Source organism: Dermacentor albipictus, chromosome 5 (genome assembly GCF_038994185.2).
Source record: "Dermacentor albipictus isolate Rhodes 1998 colony chromosome 5, USDA_Dalb.pri_finalv2, whole genome shotgun sequence".
Lineage (NCBI taxonomy): Eukaryota > Metazoa > Arthropoda > Arachnida > Ixodida > Ixodidae > Dermacentor > Dermacentor albipictus.
Window position 1 is genome coordinate 29,761,231 of NC_091825.1, and position 27,638 is coordinate 29,788,868.

Below are 27,638 nucleotides of genomic sequence, written 5' to 3' on the forward strand. Positions count from 1 at the left end.
CTGTCAAATGCTCATATTCTGCGGCCTAAAGCTCATGGCACGGTGCAAAAACGCGCGCGCGGAGAACGTGAAACAGTGCGCGGACAAGCATGCAGACGCGCAGTTGGTCGCTGCGAATCTACACGATCGCTGCATTGAGGCTTCGTTCTATTACGCTCCATTTAGTTATACAAACACTATAAGAACATATTTCACATAGCTTGCTCTCAGCGTTTACCTACCTTTCACGCAAGAAGCTGGTTCGGGAGACTCCATCGCGGCGTCCGCGCGCAGTGGTGTTCACTGTACGTTATAGGGGTATTACTCAGGCTCGCGCGTGCGCACCTGACCCTTCTCTGGATCGCACAGCGCCGACGGAGCGGCAGTCGCTCCCTAGCACTTTCGCAGCAGCCCTAGCAGTCAGAGCTGTGACCCCTAACCCGCGGTTCGCAGTGAGTTGCGACCACGGCGGGTTCAGGCCAGTGGGGGACAGGGTGAGTCTCGACCTAAGGTGTTTATTCACCTTAGAGTACAGAGATTCCAACAGACAGCAACAGCCACAACACACACAAATACAACACAAAACACAACCGCAGCGGCGGAGCATTCCGCACGTCTGGAGTGAAACACAAACCGCACAATGTGGGAACCACAAAAGAGGCTGATAAGAGTTCAGCTCACCCAAGTGGATCCGCGCTCGGGCCCTGGGGCGGTGAGTCGCACACAAAGGCCGGGCGCAACAGGGGGGACGGCGTGCGGCGGTCTCAGCGGCTGATTTGAGATGCGGCCGTTCGCAAGCTCTTCTACCGTGAGACAAAGATGCGTCGGGGGAACAGCGCTGCTCCCCGAGCGGCGGAGAGGGAAGTCTCCCCGGTTCCAAGAAAGGGAAAGGAGGGAACGGGGTGCCCTGGCTGCAGCGTCACGGCCAGGCGCGAAGAGCAACGGGAGCAACGAAGGTGCCCTCTCCCCGCTGCCCTCCGCGAGCGAGCACGTGATTATCGCGTGATAACCGCGTGGCCGCTCCGGAGATATCGGGATGCGCGTGCGATCCCCACATCCCCCCCTCCTTAAAATAACCCTTTAGCCACTAAGAGGCCGCCGTCACCTGAGGCTTTCCTGCGAGAGGGACATGCTACTCCGACAGCAACACGGTTTGAGTCCATGTTGGTGAGGGAGCAGCTTTAGCCGCAGACAGTCGTTGTCGCCGTGTAGGTGGTCGCGAGCCAGGCCGGAACATTGAACGATGCCACGGAGCAGCTTGGCAGTAACGGGACGCAGCAGGAGGCAAGAAGGCTGCTGGGTCCGGGTCACCTTGCGTCTCGGCGGCGTCACCTGCCCAGTCGGACGTGCCGGGTCCGTGGTGGCGAAAGGGTCCCTGGATTTTTCTCGGCTGCCTCGATTACGCTGACGCGATCCCCGAACCAGCCTCGAGATGGCGCAGGACAGCTGTCTTTTGGTGTTCCCGGGGTTCGTTGTCCTCTGGTATTGGCGCACCCTCGCGGGTGTCGGCACGCAAGATCGGCAAAGGCGCGCCGACCCGCCCCGCCGATGGCTTGCACCTCGCTGCGCAGCAGGGGTCCACTCTGTCCTTGCGGGAGAAGTGTACGCTCGGCCTTGAGGCTGGATGCTTGATTGCGGGGCTTGCAACTTGGTCGCGGAGCTGTGCGGTGCGGTTCGGCGAATTCTGCGCCGCTGCGACCATTCCGGACCGGAAGTCGTCCGCTGCACCTGTCACCTCGCTGTTAGCCGCCGGAGGATGTTTTCTCGCCGCCTGTTGCCTGCACTGTTCTGCTGACTGCTTGCGGCCTGCTCGTCCCCACCGGCAGTGGAGATGGTCTTTCCTTTTTGCTTGGTGGTTGTTTCACGGCTCCCGACGGGCGGTCTGCTGCTGCGACAATTCTGTTAGCCCCTCTCGCTTCTTCCAAAGAGAAAGCGCGTGCTCGCTCTGGAAGCCTGCATGCTAGACATCGGAGGAGCATTCCGTCCGATATCGTGCACAATAAAATAGCCTCCGCGAACCGGACAGAGTTAGTTCTGCCGAGATCGCAAGTTATAATGCCGCACCGGGCTCGAACGTCGAGCCGTGCCACCCGATGCCGCTGCCTGCGGGCGCGGGAGAGCATTCTCCTCGGGCCACTCGTTCCCTCTGTCATAGTAGGGTTTGAGATCGCAGACATGCACCGGTCGGCTGATCGGTCTTAGCTTCAAGTCCGCCAGCCTGTACACGAGCGAAGAGACAGTCTCTCGCACCCGGTACGGTCCTGCCCATTTTGGCGCCAGAGAAGCTGAGAATTTCTTACTGGCGTCGCTCAGGACGTGATTCCGTCTCAACACCAGGTCGCCCACTTTGTAGTGAACTTCCCGATGAGAGCGGTCGTACTGCGCTTTCTGCTCGGCACGTGCAGTGCTCAGGTTCCGTCGCGCTTTTCGTAAAGCCTCCGTTACCTTCGCGCGCAGCCCAGTCGCATAATCAGCGCGTGCCGACGAAACAACCAGTTCCGTGCTGCATCGTTCCTGTAGAGTAAGTTCTACCGGATTCAACAGCTCCCTCCCAAGGTTGAGGGTGGCGGGTGTATACCCAGTCGATCGATTCACTGTCGACCTGATAGCAAATCCAATTTCAGGAAGACAAGCGTCCCACTCATTGTGCGTCCCCGCAAATGCAACTAGCATGTGCTTGATGTTGCGGTTCACACGCTCAGTGGGATTCGCCTGGGCATGGTACGTGGTTGTTCTCCTGTGCTTAATGCCGAGAGCTGCACAAGAGTCCACGAAGAGTTTGGCAGTGAAGTAGGACGCATTGTCCGTTATCAGCTGCTCAGGATAGCCAGATCGTGTAAACACCTCGATCAGCTTTCCCATGATCACGCATGCCGTCAGCTTCCGTAGGGGGAACAGTTCCACCCACTTGCTGAAATGGTCTGTGACTACGAGAAGGAATCGGTTCCCGCTCGGTGTCCTGGGGTAAGGCCCCATGACGTCACGTGCCGCAATTTGCCACGGTGTTCGGCTATTGATCGGCTGCATGAGCCCGGGTGGGCGTCCACCACGCGGCTTCACGCGTTGGCACACGTTACAAGAGCGGGCGTAGCGCATCACATCCCGCTTCATTCCAGGCCAGGTAGCAAAGCGGCACAACTTTAGATAAGTCTTAGGGCCACTTGCATGCCCGGCCAGGCACGTATCGTGAAAGTAGTGTAAAAGTGCTCCTCTCAGCGTGCGTGGAATCACCGCTTTGAAGGACTCGTGTGTATCCTTCTCCGCGGGAATGTATCTCAGCAGGACGCCGTCCTAGCAGATTTCCGCCATTGGATTCCTAGCAGGTAGGAATCCAACGCGCTCACAGCATTACCAGCTGTTTCGGAGCGCCGCGCACCCACAGCAATACCAGCTGCGTCCATGTGCGCCGCGGCCGCGCCGCCGGGCTCCCGGAGCCCCTCAAACACTTTCTTACAAAATGGATCCTCCCGCTGTGCCTCTAACAGCTCCTTTCTGCCGAATACGCTCCCCACTGAACTGACGCCGTCTGAGTGGTTCACGCTTTCGTCCTGAGAAGGGGGTTCATCCGCCCTTCCTTCGGGACCAGCGCCGTCGAGCATTGTAGCAGTTACTCTGCTCTTAGGCTGAGTCACTGAGGGGTCACGATGGGTATTAATATTACCCCTCCTGACAACCTCAATCGTCGCAGCGGTTAGACCGCTCTCAAGCTCAGTTTCGGGCGAGGTGAGTTGAGTAGTAATATCACTCTTCTCACAGTCAACGGGCGCGCGCGAAAGTGCGTCCGCCACAACGTTGTTCTTTCCTCTCCTGTAGCGAACGGTAAAATCGTATCGCTGCAGGAGAAGTGCCCATCGCGCAAGCCGGCCGCTCGGCTCTCCTAAGCGCCTAAGCCAAGTTAATGCCATATGATCGGTCTCAATTATGAATGGGACTTCATCAATATAGTAGTCAAACTTTTTGAGAGCGAAAATGATCGCCAGACATTCCTTTTCTGTCACGGAGTAATTTTTCTCTGCGGGAGTCAAAGAGCAGCTGGCAAAAGCTACCGGGCGCAAACTACCTTCGTGCTGTTGGAGCAAAACCGCTCCTAGGCCAAGGTCGCTGGCGTCCGTATGAATGACAAATTCTTTGTTCAAATCAGGTAGCCTTAACTCGGTGGTTTCCACGAGCGCGTTTACGAGGTTGCGCAGTGCCTCCTCTTGCTCGGGACCCCACCTCCACGGCTCACCTTTCCTCAACAGCATTGTCAAGGGGGCTTGCAGTGCAGCGCAGTTTGGGATGAACTGTCGATAGAAATTCGCCAGCCCCAAAAATCGTCTCAGTCCGCCTATGTCTTCCGGTGACGGGTAGTTCAATAATGCCTGAACCTTGTCATCACACGGTAGAAGGCGTCCGTTATCCAGTTTAAACCCCAGTAGCGTTACTCTGGTTGCCGCAATCTGGGTCTTGGTCGGGTTTAGCGTTATCCCCGCAGACCTCAGACGCTCCAACACGTCCCTGAGATGGCGTAAGTGCCCATCAAAGGTACGCGAGTATACCACAACATCGTCCAGGTAAGCAAGAGCGTGGTGCCACCTTGCGTCACCCAAGACACGGTCCATCAGGCGCTGGTAAGTCGCAGGCGCACCGACAAGTCCGAATGGCATACGTGTAAACTGGAAAAGTCCCCTGTGACACGTGAAGGCAGTCTTCTCTCGGTCACTGGGATCTACCTCCACCTGAAAGTATCCTCTGCTTGCATCGAGCGTAGTGAAGTACTTCGCTCTGCCAACGTTGGATACGATCGAGGGAATGCTAGGAAGCGGATATGCGTCCTTGCGTGTCACCTCGTTCAGGCGGCGATAGTCAACACAAAGGCGGGGCGTCCCATCCTTTTTAGGAACCAACACCACAGGAAAACCCCATGGGCTGTCCGATCTTTCAACAACGCCTGTATTGAGCAGTTCGTCCAGAGCGCTGTCTAGTGCTTTCCTCTTAGCCAAACTCACCGGCCAAGGATTACACTTCCACGGGGAGGCGTCGCCTGTCTCAATTTTGTGCCTGTATAGCGTAGTGCAACGAGGCTGCTCTGTGAATACGGCATCATATTCAGTCAGAAGCGCTGAGAGGCGAGCCTTTTCTTCCCCCGACAAACTGCTTGAGTCGTCCAGCAGCGGGTGGTATCGTTTGCCCCTCACTGCGGCACAGTCTGCCACCGCAGCGGGGGTTATGGGCTTTGCGGGAGGGGAGCAGTTCCCCTCCGCGCCTCTTTTCTCAGCGCGGTTGGCCGGACGGCATTTCGACCCGGCCACAACCGTTCTGAGGGACCTTTTCGGGCAATCGTTTGGTCGGTCTGCGCGCGAAGCATCATCGAACGAAGTTGTCTCTGACGCTTTTTGAAATGAAACGAAAGGTTTCAGGGTGCCACATGCTCGCTCCCTATATCCTCCGTTGCAGACGTCAATAACAATGCCCGTCTTGGCGAGGAAGTCTCTACCAAGAATTATAGGAACCGACAGGCCGGGAAGGTGAGCTAGGCGCTGGCGCCTCACTCGTTTCTCCCACCGCACCACAAGCCTAGCAGCACAGCTCACGTGTGCCGTGCCGCTGGCCAGTCGGAAGGTCACATTACTCTCTCTCAGTCGGATAGCGTTCCGACGGAGATGTTCACACACCGCGTCGCCAAATAGTGAAGCGCTCGCTCCTGTGTCTAACAGCGCAAAAAACCTGCGCCGGGCGACTATAACCTCTATGAGCGGGACTGGCGTGTCGCTGGGCAATCCAAAACGACAAGCCAGCGGGGCAAGGAGTTCGTGTGTCTCACTTCGCACCGCTGTAACCGCCGCCGGCCATGCAGCACTGCTCACCGGCGGCTCCGCTCGTTTCCCGAAAGCGCGTGCTCTCGGTTCGCAGGCTGTCTGCAATCCCGGGCGAAGTGCCCCGGCTGGTTGCACCGATAACAGAGGAGAGCCGGCCTTTGACGGGCTTGGCGTCCAGTGCCTCGCGCCGTTTGACCATTGTTCCTCTCTATCGACTGCTCCCTTGCAGGCACGCTCTGCTCTCGCATCATCGAGCCGGCATATCGACCACGATTCTGCATACCTCGGCCATCGGCAGCGCATGCTGCACGCATGGCATAAGTGTATGGATCGAGAGCCCGGTCAGATAAGCCCCAACCGTTTCTCAGTTGTCCGTCACTGAAAGCAACCACACCATCTCCACCGGAACGAGTGCGAAAAGTGTCCCCGTTCCACGCGCATCGCGGCTCAAGTGCCCTCGACGCTGGGGGTGGAGGTCGGTATGAGCGCGAGGCGAGTATGTCCGCCTGTATGCGCTTTGCCTCCGAGGCCAGCTCATCCAAATCCCTGAACTTGCTGCCTCTTAGGTACGCTGCGAAGGTGGGATGAGCTTGTCGTGTGACTCTGTCCACCTTATCGCAGTTCGGAGCGGTAGGGTCAGCGGTACGATAAAGTTCGTCCATCGCCCTGACGTACTCGAGCAAGGATTCGTCCGGATGCTGAGTACGTAGCTCCAACTCGCGCCGCAGACGACGCTCGTAATCTGCGGGCAGGAATTCCTCGCGTAATCCCGCTCGGAACTCAGCCAGCGTGCTAGACCGGTAGCCAGTAAGCCGGAACCAGCGGGCAGCGTGATCAGTTAACGACACTGGTACGACGCGTTCCAGCATCTCGTCATCGGAGAGCCCCGTTGCGCGCTGGTAAGTCAGCACGCGATCGAGGTATTCGTTGACGCTAACTGAATCATGATACCCGCTGTAGGTGGGTAAGTCCACCCTCACTCTCGGTCTAGCAGCGGCGGCAGATGTCAGCAGAGTATTCTGCACGGCACCTGTCAACCTCTCAATCAAGCGCATCGCATCCTGCAACAGCGCATGTTGAGGCTCGCTCTGGCCAGTAATGCCTGGCACAGGAGCAGAACGCGTCGAGCAAGTATGCCGCAGTGGCTCCATGCTCTCCGCAAACACTGGTGAAGGGTTCGGCGTAATGTGCCTCACGCCTTCAAGGGTACATCCTGCCGGAGAGAGCGCCTCATGTGTCGCGCTACCCTCTTCGAAGCTTATCAAATTCCCAGGGCTAGTGTTCGCCGCAGGGCATGACTGAGCGGTAGCAGTTACCGCCGCTTCGAATTGTTGCCTGTTGGTAGCAACCTGCGACAGCGTATACAACGGCTGTAAATCAGCCCCGTATGCTGCCATGGTTCGTTCGTGCAGTGGCAGTCACTCACACAAACAGACTCAACCTGTCACACCTCTGGCCCCACGTTGGGCGCCAAATATAGGGGTATTACTCAGGCTCGCGCGTGCGCACCTGACCCTTCTCTGGATCGCACAGCGCCGACGGAGCGGCAGTCGCTCCCTAGCACTTTCGCAGCAGCCCTAGCAGTCAGAGCTGTGACCCCTAACCCGCGGTTCGCAGTGAGTTGCGACCACGGCGGGTTCAGGCCAGTGGGGGACAGGGTGAGTCTCGACCTAAGGTGTTTATTCACCTTAGAGTACAGAGATTCCAACAGACAGCAACAGCCACAACACACACAAATACAACACAAAACACAACCGCAGCGGCGGAGCATTCCGCACGTCTGGAGTGAAACACAAACCGCACAATGTGGAAACCACAAAAGAGGCTGATAAGAGTACAGCTCACCCAAGTGGATCCGCGCTCGGGCCCTGGGGCGGTGAGTCGCACACAAAGGCCGGGCGCAACAGGGGGGACGGCGTGCGGTGGTCTCAGCGGCTGATTTGAGATGCGGCCGTTCGCAAGCTCTTCTACCGTGAGACAAAGATGCGTCGGGGGAACAGCGCTGCTCCCCGAGCGGCGGAGAGGGAAGTCTCCCCGGTTCCAAGAAAGGGAAAGGAGGGAACGGGGTGCCTTGGCTGCAGCGTCGCGGCCAGGCGCGAAGAGCAGCGGGAGCGACGAAGGTGCCCTCTCCCCGCTGCCCTCCGCGAGCGAGCACGTGATTATCGCGTGATAACCGCGTGGCCGCTCCGGAGATATCGGGATGCGCGTGCGATCCCCACAACGTATTCGGTAAAAGGTAGCGTCTGTAAACGATTGTGTGCTTTCAGTTTGCCCAAGATTATTATTTAGACAGTAAAAAACTTTTCTCGTTTCGAAGGTACTTACAGAAATGTCCGCGAGAGTTCGCGCGTGGTATTTTCAGTGAGCGCTGACAGCAAAACCTATGAGGAGCGCGCCGCGTGATCCCTCATACTACGCCAGCGAGACGCTTCCGCTAGATGGCGACTCCGTAACTCCTCGCTGCCAATATGTCTAAGCACACACAGGTCAGGTCAGCACACACATCACTGCACCAAAAATGTCCTCTTTTAAAACATTTGTTTTCCCTAGGTAACTAAACAAGGGAAATTGATGTCCATGTTTTGGCCAGTCAGAGGGTTCGTACGGTTCACAAAACTCCATTCGTGGTCCCAAAAACTTTCCGGACTCCGCCTCTGATGTTCAACCTTCGAACCTGCCTATGCCACAGTGATGTCGAAATTGGTGAACTGAAGCCGGCACTGTTCCCATGGAAGTTCTCGACGTTGGCACCATGCATCAATTAGTGGGCTCTCTGTGACGGTCAGCTTGCAGTGAGCTGAGAAGCCTGGCTTTGAGGGTCATTGCTGCATCCACAGAATGCAGCAGTCGCTGTCACCTCGAACATGTGGTGTACGGAAGGTACTTGAGAACACACATTTCATGACCCACATCCTCTAGGTACATAATAGCTGCAAATGCCTTTTTGCTGCAGGTAACCATGGCAGAACTTCAGCTAACTCAGCAAATGAAGAGGCATGAAGTTATCATATCCTTGGCTGCAGGACAACCTGATTCAGAGATCGCAGCATTCTTGAAGGTTGCCCGATCATTCGTGTTCAAAGTTCGGAAAGAACTGGAGGCAGCCAAGGGTGATGTAGCCGCTGTTTCAGAAAGGAAACGATATTGTCAGCGTTCTTACACTCTTAGGACACCAGAATTCATTAATCGCATCCAAAGTATCATTGATGAAGACCCTGGCAAGTCGATAAGAGACTTCGCCAAGGAGGTGGAGGTTGACGAGGCCACTGTCAGACGTGTGGTTCATGAGGACCTTTGCTACAAGTCTTATGCTATGTTGAGAGGACAGTTCTTGTTTGAGAAAACCAAGGAGAACCACCTGACCAGAGCTAAGCATCTCCTGACAAAACTGAAACACCCAGAGGAGCCTGGAATGTGGTGGTTTTTCTTCTATAAAAAATACTTTGTCCAGGACTAGAAGCTGAACTGTTAAAATGATCGGTGGCTGTGCAAAGGCCCCGAAGATGTTCCAACTGTCATGCGCACAAAATTTCCAGCATCACTGATGGTCCTGGGTGTTGTGAGCAGTGAAGGAGACGTGATGCCTCCACATTTTTTCTCCAAGGTTCCAGAGTTAACGCTGTTGCTTACACTGAGGTATTGAACACGGTTGTGAAGCCCTGGATTGCGGCTGTAGCATGTGAGAGGCTATATGTTTTCCAGCAAGACTCTGCACCATCCCACACAGCCCATACCATGCAAGCATGGATGACCGAAAACCTTCAAGACCACATTACTCCAAACATGTGGCCTCCCAGCTTCCCAGAATTGAACCCAGTGGACTACTACCTATGGGGCATAGTTGAGAGGGAGTCCAATAGGCACCCACACAACACCCTTGAGGCTCTCAGGGGAGCTGTTGCTGATGCAATGGCAAATGTTCCGAAGACACACCTCGTCAAACCCTGCGGTCGGGTTTGGCAGCATGTGGAGTCTGTGATTGTTCCTCTCGGCGATTTCACTGAATGATGACATTCATTGCATGGTCGGCCACCTGTACACAATGTTAAATAGTCATAAATTATCTGTAACAAGTATCTGTGTCTGTTTGCGTGTGGGTGTAACTTTGTTCTCAAATACCATGCCACACCCAGTACAAGCCACCCCATCAACAGTCGGCGTCGGCCTCCATCATTGTCTAGGCACGCATTGGTCAAGTGGTCACTTTGTGGGAAGCACAAGGCATTTTTAGGCGTAACACCGGTGCAATTACTTTACATCCCACTGTTTTCACACACTTCACTATAGCCGAGCTTAGTACTTCTGCATTCTCCATTACAGTCAAACCTTCTTATATCGAAAAATCAGGTGATTGCTAAATAATTCTATATAGCCGAAGATCAGTATATTAAATTACGAGTAAAACAGGCGAATAAGCATGGACTTTAAAGGGAAGCTGAAGAGTCTGTCGAATTCAATAAGATGCTCATACACGGATGTGGGAACCTTATAAACCATGTAGGTAAAATTTGGGGTTTTGTTTTTCAATTAGGAGCGACGTAATCGTCGGCTGAAATTGTGCTGTAGCTCCACCCCTCGTTGAGTGAGCGAGCGGAGCGGAGACCGGAAACCGCGGTGTTGTGACGTCAACTCTACTGTTTCGTTCCTTCGCAGCGTCCGCGATCGTGCCTGACCGCGCTTGTTTCTGCGTGCGTGCCATCGTAATCTGCTTCGATCGACCCTGCATTCCTTTCTTGGTGCGTCTGCGTGTATGTAGAGTGGTAGTCAACGTGCGTGGTAGTCAACGTGAGTGGTAATCAACGTGAGTGGTAGTCAACAGACGAAGGTCACTACACGTACTGCATGAACCGGGAAGCTTTTCACGCATTTAAACCGTCTTTGTAGATTGCCGACAGCTTTGGACAGCGCACAAATGCCGACGATCGCATCCCCGCTTACGTTCCATGAGGAGGCATGCAGGAACACAACACTACAGTTGTTTGACCGGAAACGAGCTCACTAGATCGGCGAAAGATCGGCGAGATCACTAGATCGCTTTGCAAAAAACATACTCACCAAAGAGCATTTTCAACACGTGGAGATCCCAAGACTTTGCTTTCGATCGCGTTGAAAGCACTGCTCGCACCAGCATCGTTTGCTTCTTCGAGAGGCCGGCTCTTCGCAATCGGCTCGTACAGGTAGGGAGTAACGCCGAACTCCTCAGAAAAATGCAGTCTCTCTAAATTTTCCATTGCCGTCTCAGAAAAACAGCACCAAACTACCTGGCACTGCGCTTCATGTGTAGCGGCAGCGGTCGGTTACTAGAGTTGACGTCACGAGGCGCACCGAGCAATCACAGGCGGAAACGAGACGCGCGAGCTGGGCGTGTCCGCTGCTGCACTTTTCGTCGAAATAAAATATATTTGCGCTTTCTTTCGCTCAATTTCGATACGATATTCGAATTCGGAGGGTTGAGAACCATTATGTACAGATGTTCACTCATTTTTTCTGGAAAACCTTTCAGCTTCCCTTTAAGGGCAATAGTCTAAGCATTGGACAGTGTCAGTTTTCTGAAGTCAGCATCGCCGCAATACAGATATGTTATGCAGCCAAGCGTATTTAAAGTGAAGAGGGGCCACTATGATGCTGTGACGATTTAAGCGTCTTGCTTTGAGGGCATGGCCATGCCGCATTAGAGGGTGCGAACTAAGAGGAATTATGGTTGGAGAGCGTGGCACGAACTCTGCCGGCGTATTGCTTGGGTGACTCCAAAACTGTTGCAAAAAGGAAATGAATGGCAGTGGTGATGCCGAAATGAATGCCTTGGCTTGTATATTATATCATAAGAAGACAACACACAAAGACACCAAGGACAACATAGGGGAAATTACTTGTACTTACTAGTTGAATTCAAAAAATTATAAGGTAATGGAAATGAAAATGGATAAAAAAAAAACAACTGGCCGCAGAGGGGGGAATGATCCCACGTCTTCGCATTATGTGTGCAGTGCTCTAATTGAGCTACTGCTGCACCGTTTTCTTTTCCACTTTCTGGGGTAATTATATTTTGCTACTAGAACTAATCCTGGCATTGTTAGCCAGTGCCACCACTCACAAACCTTGGCGGCATATATGGAACATCTTCTCTTCCGCAGGCGTCATGACTACGTGATCAATTGGGGTGTAGGTGACTGATCAACAAACCCTCACATGCTACCTGTAGGCATCACTGTTGCCAGATTCAAGACCCTTGTTATGTAATGAATGAAAAGAAAGGCAATCAAGGGGCCTGATTTTGATTAACCATATCAAAAGAAGCCCCCCCCCAAAAAAAGACTCCAAAGACAAAATAGAGGAAGTTACTTGTACTTGCTAATTGAATTCAAGAAATTATAAATTAATGGAAATGAAAATAGATGAAAAAACAATTAGCCGCAGGTGGGGAACGATCCCATGTCTTCGCATTGCGCGTGCGATGCTCTTGCCAATTGAGCTATTGCGGCGCCATTTTCCCATCCACTTTCTGGAGCGTTTATGTTCTACTACTAGAACTAACCAAGAGAGTGTTAGCCAGTGCCACCACTCGCAAACCTTTGCAGCAGATGGAGAACATCCTTTCTGCGGCAGGCGTCACTAGTGCGTAATCTTTTTGGGTGAAGGCGACCTTATGGGTGAAGTGCAGTAAATGCCCTTTTGATTGTTTTACACTACTGTGTTGTTGTTCCCAGGGTACATTAAAGACCCTACAAATGAATTCGGTAAAATTGGCAATTCGTTCATTAAATCGAAATTTCGTAACCTTGAAATTTGACCTTGTATGCAGATAAGCACAGTTGCCAATGGATATTTCTTACAGCGGCTGCAAAATTATGCGAATTATCAGGAAATCGGAAAAAGCAAATTTGAATGAGAAAAAAATTCATTTTGTTTTATCTTAGCTTTGGCGACAAAAGATGAGGTATGATGCCGTGTTGACATTATCTTTATATCTGCAAAACAAAGCGAAGCCAACCACGCTTTCATGTCCACTCTGCCCCCATTGCTGACAGTGTCGTTCACAGTGGGATGATGCTATCACGAAAAGCATGACAGCGGGTAACAAATGCTTCATCTGCCTCTCGCTTCAATGCATTACTGAAACTCGAAATTACGCAACCTCCTGTACCAAAAGCGCTGAAAGACTGCACATGATGCCACGCCATCTCGGCACACCCGCTCTTTGCACGCGCGGCAGATTATTTTATTTACATGCTACTGCAGGCCATGTGGGCCAAGCAGGAGGGGCAAGGTAACACATAAAAAATATGCATGCAAAAGGCAGAATTGCAAAATATAAAACTTAGGAAATGAAACAATATAGCACAAAACAGCAACGTTACTTAGGAAATACTAATAAGATGACTCTGAATTGATTCAGGGGAGTTCAGATGATGGAAAGGGATGAGGTTCCATTTTTCTATAGTTCGAGGAAAGAAAGAAAATTTGAAGAGGTTTGTCCAGGCAACGTAACGGGAGAGAGCGCGGGGGTGGGAATGACGGGTTTTCCTGGATGCAGAAAGAGTCATGTATGGGCTAGGATCTAAAGAAAACTTACGGTTTATGAAGAAGTAAAGGAACTTCAGGTGTGTTATTTTTCACCTCGTTTGAAGGGTGTGAAAACCATTTGTCCACACTAATTTGGTTATAAAGTCTTCTTGGCCGTATTTGGAAAAAATAAAATGTATGGCTCTTCTCTGTATCCCTTCAAGGGCGTTAATGTTGAGTTTGGTAAACGGGTCCCAAATAACTCATGGATATTCCAATTTGGGTCGAATAAAAGTGGTATAGGCTAATAATTTTACTTCATGGGATGCATGTTAAGCATATGGTAAAGTAGACACAGCTTTCTGAAAGCAGAAGAGGCGGTAGCAGCAATGTGGCTATTCCAATTTAGGTTCTTAGTACAGTGAAATCTCGTTGATACGATTCGGCTAAATACGTTTTTCGGCATAATACGTTTTTTTTTTCGTTCCCGGCCGATGCCCTATAGAGGTAAATGCATTTTTGTACGGCTAATACGATCGTATTTCCACGTCGGTTTGGATAATACGATCCCGGAAACGTCTTCTGTATGATGATAACATCAGAGCCAGTCCTTTGAAGCGGGTGGGCAGAGCTACTGAAATTAACATCGAGCGAAACGACAGGCACGGCGGACTAAAGACGCGGCGACGCGCGCTTTGTATGCTCGAGGCTTGGCCTGGCTCGGCTCGGCTAGAGTCCGGCCGTGCTTCTGCACAGCGCCTGCAGCAGTGTGGCGGCCTCTGGGAGCAATTTTCGCAAGCTCGCACACCAAACGCACCGAAGGTTTTTAGCGCCATCTATCCTAAGACATAGTACTCACGGTAAAATCACGTGACCAAGAAGCAGTGATTGGCGCATGCATTGACGATGCTGTAGGCTTTGTTGGCTTTGTGCTTGCCATTTCTCTTTGCCATTTTGGTGTTTCGAACGTTCAGCTTGCACTTCGCCCTTATCGTTTCTTCTGTTTTGGTGCCGCGTTTCACCCGTGCGCTTCACCATGTCTAGAAAGCGTAAAGCGTTATCGCTGAAAGAAGAACTTGACGTCCTAGCAAAAGTCGACGAAAATCCTCAGAAGAAACGTGTCGACCTGGCACGTGAACTTTGTTTGCCTGTCTCCACGCTGAACACGATCGTCGGCAAGCGAGAAAAAATTCAGAAGAACATTCAAGTCTTCGGCGCCGGCGTGAAGCAAACAAGGGGTGCCCAGCATGGCAAGATGGAAGAGGTTCTTCTGGCATGGTTCAGGGAAGTAAGGGCGGCGGGCGTGAACGTGGACGGGACAGTTGTTCGCGAGAGAGCTGATGAGATAGCACTCTCGTTGGGCATCGAAGATTTTAAAGCTTCGGGCGGGTGGCTCCATCGTTTTAAAACACGGCATGGCCTGTCGTATAAAACCGTTTCCGGTTTTATACTGAGGAAATGGCGATACTGAGGAAAATGGAGATGACGGCGCAGAGATTGACATAAAAGCAAGTTCTGTGCCAAGTATGTATTATTCGCGATCTTTTGGAGTCCGTTTTGGATAATACGTTTTTATTTTCGGTGCCCGTGAGAATCGTATCAACGAGATTCCACTGTAATTGTAATTCCAAAATATGTCTACTCGCTCACTTTGGCCACGGGGTCTTGGCCAATAGAATAGGAAACTTTTTTGAAATGGAAAGGATTTGAAGGAGAGGTGGTCGGAGCTTCTCAGTCCAGGGCCGCACTGGCCTCTGCGGCCTGCCCGACCTGACTAATTAAGGACTTTTGTCCTGCCAGGTCGGAGCAGGCGAGCTGTGCCTCCCACTGCTCCATTAAAACTTCAGGGGTAGTTTTTTGTTTGTTATACGTAGAAGCACATATTTATCAGAGTTAATTTTCATTCCCCACTTGTTGCTCCACTCAAGAATGTTATTTAAGGCTAAATGAACAGATAGTTCATCATTAACTGTATTAAAATCGTTAAAAATGATACAGTCATCTGCAAACAGGCGAATATTTACAGGGGCCTCTATTACATCAACTATGTTGTTAAAATAAATAAGAAATAGTAGTGGGCCAAGTGCGCTGCCTTGAGGCACGTCAGAGATTACTGAAAGAGAATCAGACTGCTGCCCATCAATCTCTACGTACTATTTTCGAAGCGTTGAGTAAGCAGAAACCCAGGACAGGATAAAGCCAGGAAGACCAAGGAATTCCAATTTACGAATTAATTTGTCATGAGGAGCTACATCAAAAGCTTTTTGGAAGCCGAAAAATATCACATCTACTTGGCCAGCCTTTTTAAGGACAGGAGCAACCGAGTGAATCATCATCGTCATCAGCCTGGTTACGCCCACTTCAGGGCAAAGGCCTTTCCCATACTTCTCCAACTACCCCGGTCATGTACTAATTGTGGCCGTGTTGTCCCTGCAAACTTCTTAATCTGATCCACCCACCTAACATTCTGCCGCCCCCTGCTAAGCTTCCCTTTTCTTGGAATCCAGTCCGTAACCCTTAATGACCATTGGTTGTCTTCCCTCCTCGTTACATGTCCTGCCCATGCCCATTTCTTTTTCTTGATTTCAACTAAGATCTCATTAATGCGCATTTCTTCCCTCACCCAATCTGCTCTTTTCTTATCCCTTAATGTTACACCTATCATTCTTCTTTCCATAGCTCGTTGCATCGTCCTCAAGTTAAGTAGAACCCTTTTTGTAAGCCTCCAGGTTTCTGCCCCGTACGTGAGTACTGGTAAGACACAGCTTTTATACACTTTTCTCTTGAGGGATAATGGCAACCTGCTGTTCATGATCTCAGAATGAATGAGTGAATGACTGTGCTTAATTTAGTGACTGTCGAGAGCCCCTTCCTGAAGCCATGTTGGAAAGAAGATAAAATGTCTCGCTCGTTTAAGAAATCATTAATGTAGTGAGCAACAATGTACTCAATTAATTTACAAGAAGAGGATAATATGGAAATCAGTCAGTAATTCAAGACTGAGCTTGGGTCACTGTTTTTTAATGTAGGAAGAAAACATGCTACTTTCCAATCGAATGGGAGTACTGCGGAATGTAGAGAGGCTCGAAAGATTACAAGAAATTTACTTAAATGTTCCGCATAACACCAAAGGAAGGTGTTGGGAATGCAATCTGGACCAACAGATCTTACTTGTAATCAGAGGAGCATGTTAAGTACACCTTGATGAGAAATGTTAACGTCAAAAGAGGAAAACATTACCTCCAAAACAGGGTGCATGGGCTGTGCATGCCTGTGCTGAGAACCACGACCATGCGGCAAGTTGCCCCCCCCCCTCCCTCGCCGCCACCTCCCCTCATGCGGAGGGAAAGATGGCACTCATCAAACCACCGTCCTTCCTCAGCTCGCCCTCCCACGCTTTCACTTGGACCCAAGGCATTCAGTGTGCAGGATGCTATAGGATCTTATTGCACTTGGACTTTATATGAAACACAATGCTACTCTGCTTAGGCTCTTGATCGCATGGCACATGATTTGAGAGGTGCATTGGCAAGCAGCTGCTTGTAATTCAAACATTTGACCATCTGTGTCTGCCGAAGTTTCCATTTATTGTCTTAGTGTTCCTTTGTGATGGTAATTAAATGTCATTATATTGAAATCGTCTATAAGCACAGTTTGTTATATTGAAGTTCTAAATACATGGTGTACCATGGACAAGAAGTTATAAAAATATATGTACTTCATTATATCGAGACTCATTATACTGAAATTGGTTTCACTGTACATAATTTCAAATGATATCCGCAAACCTCTGAGCTAGTAGTTTCGATTGAAACCATTGGTTTCTTACTACCACTTGTAATCCTACTACTGCTACTGCTATTACTTTTATTGCTGCAACTATACTGTTCTGAACCTAACATATCTTCTTTATTCATCTGCCAATAAGGTTGGTGTGATCCACAAGTCAGCCCAGTCTGATCTATTTAGCAACTCTATTGTGGTTGATCACGGTCAGTGAGGCAGTGCTTCACTTCCTCAGTCCCTTTCACATACCATTTGTGTGTGGTAGGAGCTTGTGTCACAACCTCGTAAAGACAACAGACAGTGACAACAAGGCAAGCGTAGGTGGAATTACTTGTTTATTTAATTGAAATATAGAACTTATAAATAAATGAAACGGGATGAAAAAACAACTGGCCGCAGGTGGGATATGAGCCGACGCCCTTGCATTGCATGTAAGATGCTCTTATCAACTGAGCTACTGCAGCGCTGTTTTTCTGCCTCCTTTCTTGGGCATTTATGTATGTGTGCTAGAGTTAACCCTGGGAGTGTTAGCCAGTGCCACCGCTTACTGCCTTGATGGAAGATGTGGAACATCCTTATTTAATTGAAATGTAGACATTATAAAGAAATGAAAAACGAATGGAATGTGTGGAAATGGTGGGAACGCTGCATCAATCTGTGCCAACTGGAATTTGTTGCTCCGTGATGCTCCACAAGGGTTCTTTTTACCTAAATTGCTTCACTGCTGTGCCATGCAGTTTCAGCGGTGTGAAAATTGGGAAGCTACCACGCGATACAATTCAAAGTGTGGCACCACTTCATTAATTTGTTGCATTCGTGGCGTTACAGCCAGTGAAACTGCCGTTGTAACAGCCAACAGAATCGAATTGTTTCCTATTTTTACGTGCCAATCGTGAGGTGTGTGAGGCTACAATGATTTGGGTGGCCATGCTGTCTTTGTAACTGCATGATCAGTGCAGAAGTTTTGTGCTTCGATGGCTTATGTGCAATGGTGTTCTTTAGATAAAAGGGTAATCAATATCCACCCTACTTATTTCTGTTGCTTGCAACTTTGTTTATGTACTGTATTGCTCTTTTTGAAGAGAATTTGAGGTCGAATTTAGCATCGAGTGTTAAAACCACATGCACGGCAATCAAATATACTTGGCCTTAGTTCACAATCTTTGTCAACTGTCTTTGGTAATGCGTGTGTCCTTGGTAAGGCTTGTGGTAAAAAAGTCAAAGGTGAACGAGCAAGTGGCCTAGCCCTATACGCCTTGTCCTGCGAGCACATATCAGTGGCTGAATAAAGAACATTATGTACTCGCCCCGCTGATTATGGTTCATAAAACAAAATCACAATGTGCAGAATGTCAAACCTACGAAGGAGTCTTTCCTTAAAGGGACACTGAAAAGAAAAATAACTTCGGCTACATTGCTAAATTACCTAACTAAATAACAAAAGAGCCCCTCTTACTGTGAAAAGATGTTTGGCAAGCCAGAAAAAGAGGCAAAAGATTTTGACGTTGACTGCTCAGGCTCAGGTGATTTCTCTTTGCTGCAGTTGTACTACATTCCATCCTAGAAGACGTATATTTAGTAAATTTCAAGAGCTTTTGCAGCCCCACAATGACCCAAATGCTGAAGAGTACTTTGAAATCTGTGACATCACGCTGGTGCTAGTGTTCTGGTGCAAAATTTTATAAAGGAAACTGTGACCTTCATTTGCCTTTTTAATAATCTACTTAATACTGCGAAATTGGAAAAAACAGGGTTTTGAAAGAATACTTTATCTGACTAAACTGATATAATGTTTCTCTTTATAGTGTCCCTTTATTGTTCCTTGTGTGGTTTTGCACTGCAGTGCCTTGTTTATAACATAAGTGTTGTGTGTTTGTCGTTGCTGTCGTGGCGGGCTACGGTGAATCACTTATTTTGCTCCTAGTTCTTCTGAGGAAATGATTATGTAAATTGAAGAAAACACTGACCTACATTTTGATTTTCTGTATGCTCTTTCGTGGCCTGCTCTAAGCACAGCAGTAGGTGTTCCAAAAAGAAAATTTTGCTTGCTCCAATAGCTGCGCCAAAATTTTCAAGGGCATTCCCACCCTAGTGTGGTGACCTATCAATTGTGGTGTTGCTGTAGTCTCTAAAAGTGTTTGTGAGGGCCTTGGAAATGTTAGAAGACCTGTGAAACTCTTTTGCGTGCTACAACTGCTGCTCGCCTCTCTGTGGTGCAGTGCTGCACACGATGAAGCAGGTACCGTACACACTGGCGCACGCCCTGAGCTGGATGCTGCAGTGTGCCCGTGGGGTGGCTTACCTGCACAGCATGAAGCCCAAGGCCCTGGTGCACCGGGACCTCAAGCCACCCAAGTACGCTCTCTCTATTGCTGCTGCTGTCGATGCAGTACACATTGCTGCCAACCCTATACTCCTTTTCATACATAGCAGGCTAGAGAGATTTCTCTGGAACACTGCTTGCATTCATGGTCCCAAATAGTCTGTCACTTGCAAAAGAAGCAAGTACGCATTGTGTAATTCGATGTGATGTTAACAGGATGCTTTAACTTGGGGCCAACTCCAATTTTCCTACTCGTGGACATTAACTGGAGCGACTTGAATGGAATCTGTTGCATTTGATTGAGAATTTTAAACTCCACTGACTCGAGCAAGCAGAATTCTGGTTTAGGGATTAGAGTTCTTGACAATAATTCCTGGAAACCAGTAAGCTCAAAAATATTGAAGATTAAAGTTTACAAATCTGTAATGCTGCTCATGAAACAGATATCACAGTTTTGTAAACTGCTACCATTAGAGCATGTAATGCATATCGAAAATAGTCTTGTAATCCTCTTAGTACACTTATTGGGCATATTGGTGCTTGTACTGTGACAGGATACAGCGGGTGTATGCGTGTATAATTAAAGAATACAGGCTGTGTCTCTTGACAGTGGCACCTTTCTGCTCTTTGTATGGTTCACAGCATTACATTGCATACGCTTGACCACGTAACACTTCTATATTGCGGCAAAGCTGATTTTCGGGAACCGGCGATACACAACATTTGACACTTGCTGTACTTTCTGCTCTTTGAAGCACATTGGTCAGAGTGAGTCGCCACTATTGCTGACAGTGTCTAATTCTTTTAATGAAAAATTTGGCACCAAACAGCTGAAGGGAAGCGTCAAAGCAGCTAGACCAAGCATTGCCACGGTAGCTACAGCTGCTGGCTGATTGCCATGCATAGTGCTGGTTTGACACTGTGAGATAATCAAAATGGCAGCAGAGGTGGCTTTCATTATTGCCATTTTGGACCTCTGGTCATGGCAAAAAGTCTGGAAAATCAGACAGCAAAGTGTCTCAGGGACCTAAATTTCATACGTCATTATACATTAGTTCTATAGGGTATGGGGCAGTGCCGCGAAGGCGTCCGAATTATTGGGCATGTCCTAAAAATCGGGTGGCCGAGTAATCGGTCATTGACTTTATGTAGTATATGAATTTATAGCTGATGTGAAAGTGTCAAAATGTTTATGAGGGTTTTGCAAAAAACATGGTTGCATTTTAGTGGTGCATTTCAGAGTTGTATACTACATCAATTTCGTCAGCTTTAGATGTATTACTAAGTGTAGTATGGAAAAGTGTGAGATTGATTTTTATTGCTGAATTGCAGGGTTTTAAGCTTGATACCTAAGCTTAATTTTATTTTAATTGTATGATTTTCAATAATTTGTTAAAAAATTGATGGCCTAGATCAAAAGTTTGCTTCCCACAGTCACTACATTTTGACGTTTTCTTTCAAAACAAACCTCAACAAATATAGAGCAGTGGTTACCGAAAAATATGATGTATTCGTTCCCATGTAGCGTTTAATATAGCTTAAAATCACAAAAAATTACATATTTATTAAATGGAAGGCATACCAAATCAACCTATTTACCGCCAAATTAGCACAGTGACATGTTCCTGTGAGCAGCAGCCACATACACCTCTTGTGCTCTCAGCCTAAACATAGTAACCCACATACTGGAAGCACAGATGTAAATACGTGATTTGACATAACCTTATATCCACAAGTTTACTCTTAGCTGTAGAGGTTGTCTCAGATCAACGATTAACTTCACTGTGAAATACTCAAAGTGATGCATTTCTGTGACCATACTACTCTCTTTTGCAGCATTGCATATATGAAGTACGAAATGGAGTGTGGGAAGATTTAATATGTGATGTGGTTTTGGGTTGTGTATTGGGAAGACGTACTCTATGTTTCCGTGCACTAAAACAGAAGCTTAGCACCATTAACTTTGAAGGAGATGAAATGGACAGGTTTTCATTTATTTATTTATTTATTTATTTATTTATTTATTTATTTATTTATTTATTTATTTATTTTCAGCTGTAAATGTATGAGGCTCTCGGTACTTCCATGCCGGATATGGCTGTTTTTATTTTACCTTCATTAGTATAATCAATGAGATGGCAGTGAACGTAAGGAAAGGAAAAAGGCTAGGAGACAGCCCGGAAACCAGTCGGCGACTTCAGTATGCGAAGGAGAACTCTTCCCCTCCTAATGGAAGGGACGGCATTGCGAGGAATCTGCCAGGGGATAGCGGCACTTCTGATGTGTTCACCCTTCTGTTCGCTGTTTCACGCAGGTTGTGGTACGAGGTGGGACATGCATAATCACACATGTAATTGGGGTTTTCAATGCATTGTCTCTATGGGGAGTTTCGTGGGACCGCACCAATCCGTCGCACGATCCGGGACTTCACAAAATCAGGGAACACATAATCAGGTGCCCTATAATGCAAAAGAATTCCAATGTCTTTTTATTCCAATCTCCTGACGTCAAATTTGCATAACCGCCAACGCAAGCATCAGGCGGTGACCTGCCGGGTTGTCTGAACGGACCAATCAAATGCCCTCCTCATTCATAGGAGGTCACTTTTGTTTGCTTGAAAAACGAATAACTTTGCCCAAACTGAGCGGCTTGTCTTATCTAATTGGCTGACAAGAGGCGAGGAGCACGCTCAAGTGGAGAGGGATTTGATGGGGCCGAGCCACTGCACTGAAAATCGATAACCGGATGAAGAGGGTGGTGCCGGCATCTGCAATTGGTCCACTTTCCATTACTTGGCTTGCCATGGCTAATTGAAAATCGTGGCGGCATGCGACAGAAGCTTAAGAATGGCATGAAAACGGATCCTCAGCAAAGAGCAGTTGGCAGAACGAGGTCGTAAACATGCCGAAAGTGCTCGAAAACGTTACACGGCCACTCAAAATGTTTTATTATACGCAAATAAACCCATACTCTTCGGCAGGTGCAAGTAGCCAGTGCCTGAGCGATCTGCGGCAGCCATCTTTTATTCCTTTCGGAAAGGGGCAGCCTGCGGTTATTCAGAAGAAAATTCAGTTTGGTTTGGCATATTAATGCATCTTTAACGTATACGCGCCACTTTGACGTGGTAAGTTTTTGCAGTTTTGTGACGTCGCGTGAGAGGCAGGTGAAGTGGGTGCAGCCCAAAAACTTTTGACCAATAGCCGAGAGCTAATGGCAAAAAGGCATCGAATCAGGAATAACTATTTTTGTTTTGTTCGGTCCAGTCATGCATAATCAGTGGGTACACGTCATACCAGAAGGTGAGCTATCGTGGTTTTCGTGACGTTGTGTAGCAGACAGGCTAAGTGGGGGTGGTCCAAGAAAGTTTTTGACCCATTGTGGAGGCCTGATTGCCGAATTAGAATAGAAAAATTTAGAATGAGTGGAAATTATTGAGCAGAAGTAAGCTCCTCCATGCATTTGCTCAGCAACTGGTGTCTCTGCACAGCAACCGGGGCTCCTTTGCAACAGAATCATTCAGGACTGTTGCTACATGGGGTGACACCACATGGGGTGACACGTGGCTCGTGATGTAACCAGTCAATACATGCGCCATGCATCATTGTCCTGGCTTTTATGCGAAGCATATTACTAGAGTTCAACCCAGCTCCTCAGGCGCGGCGGTGTCGTCTTCAATACCACGTGACACCGTGACGTCACGACAGAGGAGAAACGGGGCTCCAACTCGCGCCGTCGCTCGCGGCGTCGCGGCGGTATATAAGCAGCTGCGGTTGCCTCTGCTAGACACTCACGAGGTGAGATGCCTCCTGGAGACAGAGCTGCTCGTTGGAATGAGAAGCGAAGGTTGCGGTGTGCTACAGAGACTGTTTCTAGGTGGCTTTGCTACGGCGCAGCGACTACGCGCCCCGCATCGGACGCGGTGAGCGTCGAGCAACGCAGCGTTCGGCGCGACAACGAAATGTGCGCCTGAGCAAACGCCGCACGCCTGAGCCGACGCCGACGACACCGGCTTTTCTGCGACACGAGCTCCTTAACGCTGTCGCGTTAAAATAAAGGCTAGTATGCTTCGCATCCTGGGCTTAACCTTAGCTAAGCCACAGCCATTTTTTTCCTTCTAGTCTCCACCAACTGTTCTTATCCCATATATTCCAAGAGAAACAAATATTTGACAACTTTCCAGTAGTGAATCTTCGAATCCAATATGAATCGAACAGCAAAGACTGCCCAATTTGTTGAAGTTTCAATTCTTGTTGAAATCCATTTCTCTATAACGAAGTTTGATCAGTATTCAACCATTACACAATACCAGAGTCCTTTGATACTATTTTACTGGTCACGAAACTTCTCCATCATGTTACGAGAAATGTTTATGTGCTGCCAACAGTGACTGCGTGGTGGCGCCACCGGTTCAGAGGGGGCACATTGAGTGGGCACTCTGCAAGCGGCACTGCAGCTGGCCGTGTATTCATGCAATTTTGTAGCTGCTTTACACTCTCTTTCTGCCCTTTAGTAGGTGCAAAGGAGCTCAGAGAGAAGTTCAGGATTTTGAAGGACAATGCCGAAGGCCTGTTGCATCCAGTAGTGTTGTTCCGGCTACAGAGGGATAGACGAAAGATGCTGCCAATTTTTGTGAGAGAGAACATGACACAGACAGTGTGATTGCTGCTGCGCCTGTTCTTGTATATACACTGAGTGTCCTAGCTAACGTTAGCCAAGCTTCTAAAAAAAAACAATGAAATGAAAAACACGGTACAAAGTATGATTGTGATCTTGAAACATGCTTCTAAAGTTGGAATGCACAATTATCAGCCCTGGCCTGCCGTTCAAATTGTGTTTGAGGCTCTGTCAATCTCGTTCAGTTAATTTTAGGCTTAGCTCAGTAGACGAGTTCGTCTGCCTACTTCCAATGGCCCTGAACTAAAAAACGAGCATTTAGGTCAAAAGGAAGTACCTTTCTGGTTCATTTATGGACATAGTAATTTGAAGTGTTGTATAGTGCGCACAGAAGAAGCGGGAAGTGGTGACAGTAGACATGTAGTGGTAGCTCTGTATATGTTGCTCACTGCCTATGGAGGAGGTTGTGATATTCTTATGCTGGCACATTTGTTTGCCTCTTATGCCAAATGGGCAACAAGTGTGAGTACACAGCAGGCATCAGCATTTTTAAAGAAAGCTACATGCTCTCTGACTGAGCACTTAGGCACAATTTTCTTTACCAATACTTCGTCGAGCATGCTGCATGCACGATGAAAAGTAAAAAAAAAAAACCCAGCTATCAATGACCCCCACCCCCCCCCTCCCCCGTCTTCCAGTCGCTGTTTTCCAAGAAGCCCCTGACGCTGCCGATAGCTCATATCATGCAGCTCATCTCAGCTAGTGTGATGCAACAGTGTTCATATTTGCAAATCAACATGCCTTGCATTATTTTGTCATTATTTTGTGTCAGCACTGCACGTTTTACATGGAGCTTGAAGTGAACAACCAACTGTGGTCATACATGTCAGTGTGAACAGATGCACCGCTCGAATAAATCACTGTTCAAACACGGAAAGTTGCATACGCCCAGCTGTTTCTTGCCGCAAATATGCTAAGTAAAAAAAATGAATGTGCGAGCAGCATGGGAAGAAATCGGACGCAAAAATCTTGCGACAGCTGCTTCGGCACCATTGCACAGTGGCAACAAAATTGTCTTGCCAACGACTCCACTCCTGCCAACATGGCCTTCGGCACAACACAGCTGTCACAGGAAGTCTGCAGACCGGTCTTGTGCGATCGGGCCTAAACCCTTCTAAACTATTTTAAACCACCAAAGCAAGGCGAAAACACCAGCCGTCATAGCCTTCTCATCTGCAGTGGTGCCTTTACGGCAGCTGCTGTCTCTATAGCAAACTTGGCCTCAAGTTTCGTAATGGGTAGTAAAGCACTAAAGGACTGTGGTGGTGCCTAATTGTTGCAGGCTGAGTGCTCTTCTGTTTTTCTGAGGCCACTACAATGCTGTGGTTGTTGCAGCCTGCTGCTGGTCAACGGGGGCACGGTGCTCAAAATTTGTGACTTCGGCACGGCCTGTGACGTGCAGACCCAGATGACCAACAACAAAGGCAGTGCTGCATGGATGGCCCCCGAAGTGTTTGAGAGTGAGTGCCGCTTGTGTTGTACCCCTTCTTTCTTGTCCGGCAATGGTCCCCTTTTATATCCTCTTTACTGCTACGGAATGCCACTGTTGCCTGTTGCAATTAAACAGCGATTCAGCGAAATGAGGGCAGAAGAGCTGTATTTTCTGTATTTCTTCTGAGCGTCCAGGGGAAGCCAGCCCTACATATAATTGAACGCCCAAATACCAGCTATTTAGGAATAAAACAAAACAAAATAGGTGACTAGGAAACCGAAAAACAAGTCGTGCAAAATAAATGTTAATAAATCCTATCCCTTGCAGCCAAATGCACTGGAAATTTGCAATGCCTTATTGGCTTTTGTGTCATTCCAACTGATCATGAACTGTTGCTGCCATTGTGGGTGTAGTTGGATTTATAATAAAACAGAAACTTAGGTGAGTGTGTAGTTTTAGCCACAAGATGTAACATGGTGAGATGCTCAAAATGTAAATTGGAGCCAGACGATTGGGAGATTGCCGGGTGAGGCCACATCAAAATTCAGCACTACATGAGTGCCTTGCTGACTGGAGTGCTTTCTACAAGATCTCCAATATCTCTTCATCTGTTGCTCTCTTTGTTCTGTCTGGTGGAGTATAAGTAAACGAAGTGCTCCTTCCTTGAGCTAGGCTGGATGGTCGGTTTGAGATGGCTGCTTGCGTGAGACCTTCAGCTGTTGAATGGAGCAGTGGCTCTTCTGAATACGAGCGAAGCTTGGACACAGAAGATGACAGCTTGTTGTCTGAGGAAGAGGCAACTTCAACTGCATCGCATTCTGATTCTGACATCATGAAAAAGTGCTGACAACGATGGTGTTTCAGATAGGAATGTGAGGACTCTATGAAGAGAGTATTTACCATTTACCATGTTATTTTATCCCTTCTGCATAACTCAAAATAAACCGTTCTGTTCATCTTATGATATTGGAGAAACAAACCCAACACTGGAAGTGAGTTGCCTCAAAAAAACATGGCACTGACAGGGTTCAGCTGGGTGATAGCGATGATGCAATGGGTAAGGCCATTCAATTTTTTGGTAGCTTGTCTTACAGCCTTACTTCGCTTGCAGTGATGCATTTCACTATTGCCGTGAGTAAGTTATGGAACATGTTGCCAAACTCTGAAGTGAATACAGGCAGTGTTGGTGAAATTGAACATTTTTAGACCTGCTTTTTCGAGACTATGTGGCATCTTGACGTCTCTGTTTACTCTTCAGTCTAGTGTATGTTGTTCCTTTTCATTTTCTGCCCTTCCTGTAAGAACATTAGATAATATTGCTGTCAGCAAGAATAAATAAATAAAATGGCAATGATAGCTCTACTAACCTCGACATGATTCCAGGCAGCAGTGATGGGAGTGTCTCTCCCCTTTCCTCCAGGCTCGACATACTCGGAAAAGTGCGACATCTTTAGCTGGGGTATCATCCTCTGGGAAGTGCTCACACGCCGCAAGCCGTTTGAAGACTGTGGCCCACCCGCCTTCTGCATCATGTGGGCCGTCCACCAAGGTACGTGTGGACACCACTTTGCAACTTTTGTTCTTGATCACCGTGTATTGACATTCTGTTCTAATCACCGTTTGTCAAAAACTTCCGTCTAATTGTTCGACAGCATCGGCCATGTAATTACCGTATTAGCATGATCCTCATGCACACCTTTCTTGAATAAAAAGTGCATTCAAATTTGCATGCGCATTACAGTTTTAACTAATTCTACTCAAAATCAGAAACGAAACCGATTCTTACTAAAATAAAAGCTCGGTGCAAGGTGGCAAGCCACACTGCCGTCGAACGGCCATTTTTTTCGTGCCTTGGTTTGCGGTTGTCATTTTCCAGCTTGCTGCAAGTGTGGTGTTTCTAATGCATTATGTGGAACTGAAGATGACTTTCTGTGGTTGGTAGACAGCAAAAAGGAGGCGTTGTCAGACTCCGATCGCGACTTGCTGCTACATTTCCTCCTGCATACGACTCTTTGCGGATGATTGCGTCATTTACAGAACAATTAACTGTCATAATGATCACCTAACTTTGCAAAATGACCTTCACCTAGTTAATCAGTGGTGCGACCGTTGGCAAATGACATTTAACACATCTAAGTGCTGC

The 27,638-nt window shown here is 48.4% G+C and overlaps 1 protein-coding gene across 1 annotated transcript in view; it reads left to right on the forward strand.

Moving 5' to 3' along the window:
- The window catches only part of LOC135913835 (mitogen-activated protein kinase kinase kinase 7-like), a 129,449-nt gene that overhangs the window by 24,773 nt on the left and 77,038 nt on the right, over positions 1 to 27,638 (forward strand). The window contains exons 5-7 of the mRNA XM_065446526.1: positions 19,286 to 19,421; positions 25,399 to 25,523; positions 26,916 to 27,044. Of these exons, the coding sequence (XP_065302598.1) occupies positions 19,286 to 19,421; positions 25,399 to 25,523; positions 26,916 to 27,044 (390 nt within the window). The remainder of the gene's footprint in view (positions 1 to 19,285; positions 19,422 to 25,398; positions 25,524 to 26,915; positions 27,045 to 27,638) is intronic.